This window comes from Scyliorhinus torazame, chromosome 15 (genome assembly GCF_047496885.1).
Source record: "Scyliorhinus torazame isolate Kashiwa2021f chromosome 15, sScyTor2.1, whole genome shotgun sequence".
NCBI lineage: Eukaryota > Metazoa > Chordata > Chondrichthyes > Carcharhiniformes > Scyliorhinidae > Scyliorhinus > Scyliorhinus torazame.
In genome coordinates, this window is record NC_092721.1 from 124441512 (window position 1) to 124454322 (window position 12811).

At 41.5% G+C, this 12811-nt stretch overlaps 1 protein-coding gene across 1 annotated transcript in view; it reads right to left on the reverse strand.

Moving 5' to 3' along the window:
* Positions 1-12811, reverse strand: part of uxs1 (UDP-glucuronate decarboxylase 1) — a 158111-nt gene that overhangs the window by 119236 nt on the left and 26064 nt on the right. The window contains exons 2-5 of the mRNA XM_072476675.1: positions 11624-11651; positions 10299-10347; positions 7994-8037; positions 1986-2046 (exon numbers count right to left, since the gene is read on the reverse strand). Of these exons, the coding sequence (XP_072332776.1) occupies positions 1986-2046; positions 7994-8037; positions 10299-10347; positions 11624-11651 (182 nt within the window). The remainder of the gene's footprint in view (positions 1-1985; positions 2047-7993; positions 8038-10298; positions 10348-11623; positions 11652-12811) is intronic.

Consider the following 12811-nt stretch of genomic DNA (forward strand, 5'->3'; position numbering starts at 1 on the left):
TTCAAAAACACTTGTTGTTCAGGGCCCCATATGAAACTGCCACCTTCCAACGCCATCTTGGTTTCTGCTTGCCTTCCTTGCCGTTGTTCCAAAGGATCCGCTGCAATCCGGCCACTTTCCTCTCCTTTTTCCATCCGTGTCCAGGGGGAACACCCTTCTGGTTTACCGCACGGTGTTTTCAGCCGTTAAAATTGCCGTTGGGGCTCCTATCAAGAGCCCAAAAGTCCGTTTCACAGGGAGCTGCCGAAACGTGCGACTCAGCTGGTCATCGCCGCACCCGGAACGTTAGAATACAATTCTGAGGAACTCCTGCATTCCCAGGACTTCAATTTTGACGTCACACTGGATCAAAGGCTACCTTGCAGTCACACTCACTTCACTACTGAAATTCAACTCTTTTGTTCATATTTAGACAAAGGCTCAAGTAGCCCTGGCAGAACCCAAACTGAGCTCCGGTGAGAGCTCAGTGTTAAGTCCTGTTAACCTTGATAGCACTGTTAACACCTTCCATCATTGTGCTTATGATTGATAGTAAACTGATGAGGTGGTGTTTGGCTGGATTGGATTTGTCCTGCTTTTTATGCAAAATGCATTTGTGGGCAATTTTCGACATTGTCGGGTAGATGCCAGTACTATGGCTGTCCTGGTTAGGGGGTATTGCCAGTTCTGGAATACAACTGGGACAATGTCAGGGATCTTCATATCTCATGGAATTAGACAAATTGGTTGAAGACTGGCATCTATGATAGTGGAGATATCAGAAAGAGGCCAAGATAAATATTTCACTTCACACTTCTGGTTGAATGTGGCTGCAAATGCATTAGACTTTTGCTTTACACCGACTTATTAATCTCTGCCTTCATTGACGATGGGGATTTCTGTGGAACCTCCTCAGGTTAGTTGTAAAATCGTTCACTATCATTCGTGAATATATACGGCAGCGTTGCAGGAGTTTGATCTGGTCTGTTGATCTGGAATCGCTTAGCTGTCTTAGCATGTTACTTCTGCAGATAGTCCTGATTTGTAGTTTCACTAGGTTGGCGTATAATTTTTAGGTATACCCGTTGCTGCTGGGATGCTCTCCAGCACTCGTTATCAAAGCAGGGTTGGTTCCCTGGCTTAATGGAAGTGAGGATATGCCATGAAGTTATAACTTGTGGTTGAATTACATTCTGTTGAGGTCAATGCCTCACAGCACCTAATGGATACTCAGGTTTGAGCTGCGAGATCTGCTTTGAATCTGATCTACCTAGCACGGGTGGTAATAATAATCTTCATTGTCACAAGTAGGCTTACATTAACATTGCAACAAAGTTACTGTGAAAACCCCCTATTCGCCATATTCCAGCGCCTATTTGGCTACACAGAGGGAGAATTCAGTATGTCCAAATTACCTGACAGCACGTCTTTCGGGACTTGTGGGAGGAAACTGGAACACCCGGAGGAAATCCACGCAAACACAGGGAGAACATGCAGACTCCGCACAGACAGTGACCCAAGCCGGGAATCGAACCTGGAACCCTGGCGCTGTGAAGCAACTGTGCTAACTACTGTGCTACCGTGCCATGCAAAATGATGGAGAGTGTCCTCACTGTGAATACAGGATTTGGTTTCCATAAGAACTTTACATTGGCCACTCCTACCATTACTACTGTGGACTGATGCTTCTGTAATAGATAGACTAGCGAGAACATAATCAAGCAGGTTTTTCTCTCCTGTTGTTTCGTCACCTGCTGCAGGCCCGATCTGACAAATATGTCCTTCAGGTCTCAGTCAGCTTGGAATAGAATTCAAAATTTTGACGGAGAGCTAAATTTAGCCCCCATTCTAGGTTACTAGAATAACAAGATTTACATTGCTCTCTCTGCTCCCAATTAACAAACTGAAAAGAAACTGCACTTCAAGACCTGGAATACATTGTTAAATAAGGAACAGTTAAAGAAACAACCTTTGGATAGATCCACAGGAAACCAGGAAAGACATACCAGAATTCTTTTGCGATCCTTTTCAGTCAGGAATTTTACTGGAGGATATTTTTGAGATATGCTATTGGAAACAAAAAATATTTTTGATTAACCCATTAAGTAAAATATAGAATTACTGTCAGTGCATTTTGATTGAAATACTTACACATCGTTTTCTGAAGCTTTTGCTCAAACAAGACTGAAGCTGAATTATTTAATATTTTACTCAAATTTAAAAAGTAGACCAATATCATTGGTCTTGTGATGAGTAGATCGGTCAGAAATTCCCATTTGTAGCACTGTGGAGCCGAAAACTTTTGCAGGTATATTTAATTTTACACTACGGTTGGAGATTCAGATGAAGTTGCAATCCATCAATGTAGGAAACATTTTGCTTGTGGCTACAAATGACAATTATATACACAGATCCATTTTGCAATGCAACTTCAATGCATCGAGTGTAATTAGATCTGGGCACTTCGAAAGTCATAAGGTGGAGTCTCCCAGGCAAGAGGAGGTGGAATTTGGTAAATCCTCTAAAATAGACATTAGGGTTAGAAGCAAGTCATCCCACTTTCATTCAGCTTCCTCAGGGGGAGGTCCAAGGCCAGCAAGGGATTCCCTTGGATCAGCAAAGAATCATAGAAACCCTACAGTGCAGAAGGAGGCTGCACCAACCCTTCAAAAGACCACCTTACCTAGGCCCAATCCCCCACACTTTCCCTGAAACCCCATGCAACCTTTGGGCAATTTAGCATGGTCAATCCACCAAGCCTGGCCATTGTTAGACTGTGTGAGGAAACCGGAGCACCCGGAGGAAACCCATGCAAAGGAAGAATGTACAAACGCCACACAGACAGTAACCCAAGCTCAGAATAGAACCTGGGTCCCTGCCGCTATGAGGCAGCAGTGCTAACCACTGTGTCACCGTGCCACCCCAACAAAACCAATTAATGCAAGACTTTGATTATTCCTGAATTCTGACTTACCCTTACAGTGCATGGTTTCTATGCTGTTTCAACATCTCGCCAGAGTGGAGGAGGCAAGTCATTGGGGAATGAAACTGACCTGCCAGCAGCAGTAAAATCACCAAAATTTGCAAGCTTCAAATTAGCCAAAGTGAAAGGTGGGTGCTGACAAGTAGTCACAGACATCTGCAGACTTCCGGGAGAAGACCGCTGTCTAAGAGAAGCAGGTGATCATACATGGCCCGTGGCGGTCAAGGTGAGCATATCCATGAATTTCTTTAAGCCATGAAACTGTTGAAGACATCGTCAGGATTTTGAAATCTGCAGGCCACATCTGCATCACCCAGGTCACTGATGCCCTTTTGCCAAGGTCTTCAACTATATGCATGTTGACTTTGATAAGGCCAGTCAGCTTTACTTCCACAGGTCCAGAGGGCGATTGCACATGAATCAAATCATGCAAGGTGTCAGCAGATCAGCCAGGCACATTTGTTTATCGGAAGGGCTTTTATTCCCTTAATGTGACCACTACAAGATCATTATGCATATCACTGCCAGATATCCAGGGAGCTGTCATGACTCCACCAGTCTCATGTATTGCGGGTATTCTCTTCACCAAGCAGACTCAACCGATGGTTTCGGGGATAAAAAGGGTACCCGCTGAAGACCTGGTTAGTGATGAAACTGAGGTGATGTATAATAGTAGCCATTTCAGCACCAGTACAGAATATTGGAAGCTATTGGCTTGCTACATATGAAGTTAAATAGCTTTGACAGATCTGGAGGCACCTTTCAATATACCTCAACAAGGGTCTCCAGGATTTTAGTGGTCTGCTATCCTCTTCACAACATGGCAATGAAGAGAGAACTGGACAGCGTCTAGCATCCTTGAAGGAAGAGCCTACACTACCATATAGTGTCATATCTAGCTATCAGATGAACCTGCAACTTATCTAAGCGCACTTCATTTGAAAATTGTGCTTGCACAAAACACACTTTCCATCCACATTCCCCTGTGCATCTATCATCCATCCCCACAGCAAGTCCCATTCCTATAATACCCAGTCAACCATCATAGTCACACCCTTTCCTCCTCATTTAGGCTGATCATTCCATTAACCAGTCTGATACAGACCCATGTGAATGGGGGATGCAACAAAGTAGAGGTCCTGACTCACAGAAAGAAGGAGTATGAATTAAACAGTAATACTGTAATAAAGACCCAAGCGAATCCCATTGTGCAACTAAGATGCTTTCCCCTAAAACTTTCTATTACTTTTATAAGGTGCCACATTCATGGCTTCAGCAGTGCCAGAGGCAGGTTACTCATTCCACTGCTCTGACATGAGATACTCATGGCTGATATATTCTAGCTTTTAGTGTCCTCGGCATTTTTACTTAATCAAATATTTTAACACAGATCCATCTCACTGAAATGCATTGAAAAGTGTGAGGTTTCCATATTTGTCCAATGAACAGGAACTAACTCACCGCAGAAAGTTAAGTTGTGCTATTTCAGGCTAAGTGCATTTTCAATAACAATATTAATACTGCCTGTGAACTATTTTGGCACTGAGATTAACTATTACAAGTATTGAGGCTCATTCCTTCAAGTTTTAATTGTTGCTGGAGATTAAAAATATCAAATTTAATTTAAAACCGTTCTTCAAACCTTTCCTTCCTGTCTCTTTTCTCTTTCACGCCAATCTTTCTTTTCCTCTCTATTTCTCTTTATGTACTTGACATTGAATTTACACACTCTAATTCTTTTCAATCCATGCAGTTTATTTTACAATCCTGCAATCTGATTGGTTAAGAAGATACAGTTGCTTGCTGTTATAGAACATAGAACAGTACAGCACAGAACAGGCCCTTTGGCCCTCGATGTTGTGCCGAGCATTGTCCGAAACCAAGATCAAGCTATCCCACTCTCTTGTCATTCTGGTGTGCTCCATGTGCCTATCCAATAACTGCTTGAAACATCCTAAAGTATCCGACTCCACTATCACAGCAGGCAGTCTATTCCACACCCGAACCACTCTCTGAGTAAAGAACCTACCTCGGACATCCCTCCTATATCTCTCACCCTGAATCTTAAAGTTTGCCCCCTTGTATTATGGCCTTTGAATCTCATTACGCAAAGAAAAACAGCCCTCGTTGGCAGGGACCATAAATGTAGTGGATAAGCACCTCGTCTCTTGGTGATGGCTTACTTAATATCTACAGTTGAGAGATTTATTAATATTTCAAAAATGAGCACGGTTTGAATAAAGTTGTTGCTATTCTGCTTATCAGTGGGTGAAACTCTAGTGTACCTTCAGATATACAGAATCATAAAAGTTTTCTTGAATTGCCCTGGCATTCCAACGCTGGTCCTACTAATTGGATGTCCTGAACTGACGGGTGCATCCCCCTGTGAACATGCGTCACAGTCCACGGGGACACTAATCAGCCAGTCAATAGTTGAGCTCGCGCAGTTCTGCGACAAGGCGCACTCAAGATTTCTCGGCAACGTTCAACAAAACCAGCCCACAGGCTCAATGGTATTCGGCATTGGCAAAGTCCCACCATTTGACGTATTGCAGATTCCTCCATTTCTTTCGAGGGGAAGATGTTGCATATCCATATCTCTTGGGTCACACAAACGAGTGGAGATAATGACTGTGCTGTGGACCTTCAGCAAACCATTACATCAAAGCCAAAAAACATTTTAGTACTAAGCATGTTCTTTGTGGCCGCAAAGAGAATGAATCCGAGGGGGCACACGTCAAGTTTGTATAACATAGTGCAAGGAGTTAATTTACACGATGCTGCTCAAACTGGGGACAATGGTGCACTCCATCCTCAAAAGCGTGCAAATTGCTCCGATTACGTCATTGCGTAACACGTGACATTATACCTGCCAATGGTGTTACTCTGATACATAACACCCCTCTCACTTTACTCCTTTAGTGTCCTTGGCATTTTTTACTCAATCAAACACTTTAAAGCAGATTCAACACATTATGCCATAACCAACATTGTTATGTTACAGATACATATGTATATTAGTAAGACACTATTTTGGGTGAACGTCTTGTCTCGCTTTGGCAGAACATGTTATTCAGGAACTTGGCTCTTAGGGCTACTAGGAGTGTCTTCCTGTACATTGGTCAGTGTTGCATCAGGTAAAGCCAACTCAGGAACTGTCTCATGTTGTGTGGCTACCTCGGGCGTAACAGGTTCCACAATCTCGGCAGTTGTAGCCCTCAAGACTGGCATACTGCTGTCCATACTCTGTGATATAAACATCTGGTCCAGATTCTGTACTCTCACAACGTGCGGACAATAATTATTCAGTGTGCTGACGCCAAATTCATTCATAGTCAGTTAGTATAGTACATGAAATTGATCTGTTTTGGCTCGTATAATTGCTGGAGTCAATTGCCTGAGGTGTAATTTCTCGTAAGAACACATTCCCCTTGGTCAAATACTCTGCTTTTGGAATGTTGTTCCCTTCTAGCCACTTGCATTTGATGTTGTTGTCTAACTATCTCTGAAGTTGAATAGGGAGTCAAAAGGTCGAACTGTGTGCATAGTTTCCTTTTTAACATCAGCATAGCTGGTGAGCTTTGTGTTGTTGAATGCACAGTGTTTCTGTATGTCATTAGAAAGCTACTGACACGTTTAGGTAGAGAGCCTTTATCCCTTGAAACCTTCACTGCATGCTTGAACGATTGTATGAAATGTTCAGCTAAGCCATTGGTAGCTGGGTGGTAGGGAGCAGATTTGATGCCACATCCCTTCAAGTAGCCCTCGAATTTAACAGACGTGAACTGCATTCCGTTATCGCTCCAGAGTTGTTCAGCTCGCCCAAATCTTGCAAATACCTAGTCAAGCCTGCCAATGGTCTGTTCTGGGTTGTCGATTTCATAATGGCAACCTCCGGCCACTTCAAATGCGCATCAACCATGACCAAAAATATGTGTCCTTCAACTGGGCCTGCATAATCGACATGAATTCATTGCCATGGCCTGGTAGGCTATTCCTGTGGATACATAACATTTGCCCTGCTCACTGAGGTCCAAGCTGCCATTTTCCTCACTGCAGTTATCAGCTTGTACTTTGAGCGACTTGCCATTCAGAGCTTTAAAAAACTTAAACATGCAAAAGCTAGTTTAACCAATGGTATATGCAACTAGATGACCTGTCACAGCAAACTATGATCCATGACTTTTATTTGCACATCTCAATTTGACTATAATGATTACTTTTGCTTATTTAAACAACATGTTTACCAGAGGAGATTCAATCACAAATTGTTTCTGTCACCTCTGGAATGATACCATGTCCTCTGCTTCACTAATGAACTTGCATCGAACTCTTCCTGCCCATGTCCCTTCTCCCACACTCTCAGCACAGCAATTACATAGACCATTCGTAACAAAAAACAAAGCCATAGACAAAAGGATAAACAAATAAAACTTTACAAACTACTTGCACCACCATCATTAACTACATCTCCTGTAACAAAAGCAACTCTTTAGACTAAACAACTGCACTGGTTGCAATACAATTCAGTCAAATTAAACTTGCTCAACAAGCTGCCAATTTAAATGGAGCTCTGAAGTTTAAATTATTAAAATATTTGAATAGGTCAAGGCTATTTAATAACTAGAGGAAGGATATTAGTGTCATGGAAAACATATGAATAAGATTTAGTAGTTGCAAAGAGACATAAACTCAGCAGTAATACAAGAGTAAAGTGGGACAAAATTTGCATTCAAATATTACTCCGCTGTAGCAGCAAAGCCAAAACGGTGATGCCAGCTGTGTCACTCATCTTATTCCCAATCAGCACTTTCTCTAAATGGATCTGCTTCACTGCAGACAACAGTATGAATGGAGCAAATTGGATTTACAAGATAAACATATTTCATGCAATATATAGCACAGAAACAGGTCAGTCAGCCCAAACGCTCCATGCCCGTGTTCAAGCTCCACTGAAGCCTCACTCCCACCTTAATTCATCTCGCCCTACTTTATCTAAAGTTAATATAAGCAGATGGAAACAACACTTACCTTGTTTCTATTTCTCTAATTTTCTCTTTCAAGGGGGCTAAAGCCTGGAACATGGAAACATGTCAAAATTAAGCATCATGATTATGCAAGCTTGTGAAAACATGGCAATTTAATAATAATAAGCTTTTATTTTCACAAGTGTGAAAAGCCCCTAGTCGCCACATTCCGGCGCCTGTTCGGGTAAGCTGGTACAGGAATTGAACCCGCGCTGCTGGCCTTGTTCTGCATCACAAACCAGCTATCTAGCCCACTGAGCTAAATCAGCCCTCAGAAAAGAAAACTATTTATTCAATTCTCTCCATTGTTGGCAAATATAAATCAACAAAACAAAAACAGAAGTAACATATTTTTCAAAACCAGAAGTTTCACAACAGTGGAGGAGGATTTCCTCTATGCCCTGCATGATACATAGGTACATAGAAGATAAGATAGGAGCAGGAGGAGGCCTTTTGGCCCTTCGAGCCTGCTCCGCCATTTATCACGATCATGGCTGATCATCCAACTCAATAACCTAATCCTGCTTTCTCACGATACATAGATGGAACTGTAAACTCAGTTACAGAGCCCAGCTTGATCATTTTAGCCCATGTCGCACACAGATTTTCCCCACTGTTCAGCCATAGAATTGAAAAAAATAAGGAAATAAATTCAGCTTAAAGCACTTTCCACCTGTTTCATTTTCAAAAGTCATGTACGTATCTGCATTATGAGTTTCCTCTTCCATCCAGAGTCAGTTCCATGACTATCCTGAGCCATGCAGCATTTATTCTGAAGCTGCTCTTTTGACTTACCTGTTGTTTTGAAGGAATCAGGATAGGATTACAGGTTAGTAGGACGCAGAATGAAAGCTATATTGTTTTGAGATTTAAACAATCACACTTCCTCAAGGTTATGGGAAAGCCAAATAGCGAATCCCACAAAAATAGAAAATGCTGAACAATCTTAGCAGGTCTGACAGCATCTATGGAGAGAGAACAGAACTAACGTTCCAACTCTTTGTCAAAGCTGGATGACTCTTTGTCAAAGCTTTGATCAAGTCATCCTGACTCGAAACGTCAGCTCCCTTCTCTCCACAAATGCTATCCGACCTGCTTATTGTCCAGTGTTTTCTGTTTTTGTTTCAGATTCCAGCATCTGCAGTAATTTGCTTTTATCTTCGGGAATCCTACCATGTATTTGCATAGGTTAAGTGGGGCTAGGGCCACAACTTCAGGGTTTCAAGTGTAATGTGCAGGTCAGGGCAAAGTGAAGAACAAGAAAATAGGCAGCAATGAGAATGGAGAGGGGAATAGGCCATTGCGGAGTTCTCTGGGATCAGGCTACAGGCCAGAGAGAGCAGGAAAAAATATGTATCTGATGGCTCCAGAGGGCTGCAAACTGGAGCAGGAATGAAAATAAGAAACTGCCACTTCAGGGCTCTGGCGTGAAAAATCAGCCTCATGTCAGAACAGTAGAATCAATGATGCAAACCCAGCCAGAGCACTACACGTTCTAACTACACTCAATGAGCCCGTTTCCAAATGATTGGTGCAATATTAATAGAATCCACCAAGGCATTATGGGGAAGAATCAATTAATCACACCAACATAATATACTTCACGTTGTTTACTATCAATAAAATTGAAATGCTAAATTCAAGAAACACACTTGCAACCTGAAGGCTGAATTGCAGTATGACTTCCACATTAACTATTAAAAAAAGCATAATTTAGGGAAAAAAAAAATCAGAGAGTTGTTATCTAACATATGGTTACTAGATGTGCACAGTTCCCAAATTCTAGTTATACTGTGGCAAGTTGGGAGGTTGAATTCAACAATTCAAAAAGGCCAGAAGACTGACCTTGAAAGCTGCCATATTGCCACAAAAATACAACTGGTTTATAATGTTGGTTAGGAAAAAGACCTCGGCCAAACTAGATACGGTTGACTACTTTCATGCTCTTTAAATATTCAAGGCAACTGGGTGAGACAATACCCCTGGCACCTTGCTACATTACTACTGGTAGCAGGTTAGGTGGATTGGCCATGATAAAGTGACCAAAAATGGTTAGGAGGGTTTATTGGGTTACGGGGATAGGGTGGACGTGAGGGTTTAAGTGGATCGGTGCAGACGCGATGGGCTGAATGGCCTCCTTCTGCACTGTATGTTCAATGTTCTACTGTCATTCCAAAACAAAAGATTCAAACAAATCTAGAAAATTAATTACCTCTTCGATCATTACCTTGTCTGAACAATATTTTCATCTCCTTATTACTTCAAAGATAACCCTGGTGCAAGATTAGAAAAAAAAGCAACTGACTAACCTCTTCTATTTTCCTCTCAATTTTCTGTTCTCCTTCTTCTTGCAATGATCTGTGTAAAAGGGAATAGAAAATATTACAACCACAATTAGTCCATTATGGGCAGCACGGTAGCACAAGTGGATAGCACTGTGGCTTCACAGCGCCAGGGTCCCAGGTTCGATTCCCCGCTGGGTCACTGTGAGGAGTCTGCATGTTCTCCCAGTGTCTGCGTGGGTTTCCTCCGGGTGCTCCGGTTTCCTCCCACAGTCCAAAGACGTGCAGGTTAGGTGGATTGGCCATGCTAAATTGCCCTTAGTGTCTAAAACGGTTAGGAGGGGTTATTGGGTTACGGGGATAGGGTGGAAGTGAGGGCTTAAGTGGGTCGTGCAGACTCGATGGGCCGAATTGCCTCCTTCTGCACTGTATATTATATGTTCTAATACACTGATCTGTTCACCAAGCAATCTTGTGAAAACCCATCAGTCCAACAGAAGGGATCAACAATTTGATCTTTCACAGTACTCAGAAGACGTTTTATCTCTGCTAAAGTATACTGAGTTCACCTAATGCATCTGAGACCACATTACAGTGCCACAGCCAATGGCAGCCTCAAATACAACACCAGCACTCCAAATCAACCAAGGTTGCAGAGATGCATCCACTGAAATTGTTTGCATGTGCATGGTTGTTTTTAAAAAAAAGTAATTTGGTTATTATAAAGGGTGGGGAATTAGGTAACTGCAACTCACACTAAAACACGAGAAATGCATTATTCTTAATTGATCAGTAAGGGATAGGCACCACAAGTCTGTGATTAGATTCAGTATTGCCGTCAATGTGTTTTTCCTGTAATGCTGTAATTTGGTTAATATATTGAGAAAAATTAGTTGAATCTGCTGGAAGCAAATATACTTCCCATTAGATAATCATGGTTAAGTGACATAAACCACTTCTTCTCATACTCAGAACTTACAAAACATTTAACTATTCATGTTTTGATTCCTGTAAGACATGGCACAAGAACTTTTCTTAATTATTTCATCACTTGCATTGTAATTAGAATTCAATGCAAACTGCATTAACTGATTTTACCTTGCTTCCCACTCTTGATGGTTATGCATATTTCATGATCTGACTGAAGATTGAGAAATCAAGCACATCATCACAGGCCAAAATTAAAACTATTGTATGAACAAGTACAATAACCAAATTTTACAACTTCACTTTAAACAGAAATGCATGGCAAATATTCATGTTAAGTTTCTGATGGCTGCCATATTTTAACATTAGCAAGACAATATTGTTCGACAGAGATTTGGAGGAAAGAGTTGTAATATGTACATTACCTCATGCTGACAAAATTTCCCCAAACAGCTGCAAAAAGAAAAAAAAACAAAGTATTTATATTGCATGAATAAAGAGTATTAAAAGTTGCCAAATCAAACTGTGAAACCTGTATTTCATAGTCCACACAGAAATCTCTGCATGCATACTGATCCAGCGACTTTTCCAATTTTGAAATGTCTAAAAATTATGCAACTGTCCCTTTTAATTTATTACATCAGGTCTTCTCAGTAAAACTGATAATTGAAGGCACATGGCAAGTGAAAGGATTTCCATCAGGCATCGCATTGTTTAATGAAAAATCCAACTGAAATCCAGGGACAATGGCACTTCTAAACCAAATAAAGATGTGTGAGGAAGCAAAATTTTTTGACTATAGTATGATATAGTACATTTGAATACTACATTTTAATCCCCATTTTCTTAGTTATTTTTATTTGCCCGCCTCTATAAGGATAGCATGAGCAGCAGAGATTAAACAAAATTTATATTTTATATGGAATTTGTGATTAACTGTAGTCTTAGATTATTTTACACTAAGATGTTGTGATGTATAAATGGAAGAGAGAGTTCCTTTAATAATGGATACTGTAGTTATTAACAATGTTATTGGCAAACCAAGAACAGAGCCCATCACAAGGAGTTAAGGTAAAACTCCTTTGTTGTGATACTTTTGTTGGAGTAAAGCACATGTTGGCATACAGTGAACAGACTGAAACCACTTACTAAAAATGTCATAGTTACAGCCTCAATAACAAGGCTTTAACAGGAGTGCCTGAATTCTCGCTCCCGGGTTGGGAGAACAGAGTCGGGACAAACCCAATCTGAGAGCAAGTGTCCCTGGAGTGGCTGAGTTGTATGGAAATTGTGGCGGGTAATACCGATAATAGTGCAGAAGGCGACCTCGCAGCATTAGCACTTCGTTGAAGTAATTACCAAAAAAGCAAAAACAGCCCTCCAGCCCACACACCCCAAGGCACCACCATATCAGATAATGTCCCCCACCGCCCCAATGTTTGCCCCTCTGCCCACCCCATGGACCTTTGTAGACCATATGCCAATCTAGTGCCAAATCATGCTCTCCACCCTTTGCCTTTCCACCTACCAAGCCAATTTATCCAGTATCCACTGTGGGCAGACCTCAGGACCCATGCTGAGATTAAATATCATTCTTAAGTGTGAGGATTTCA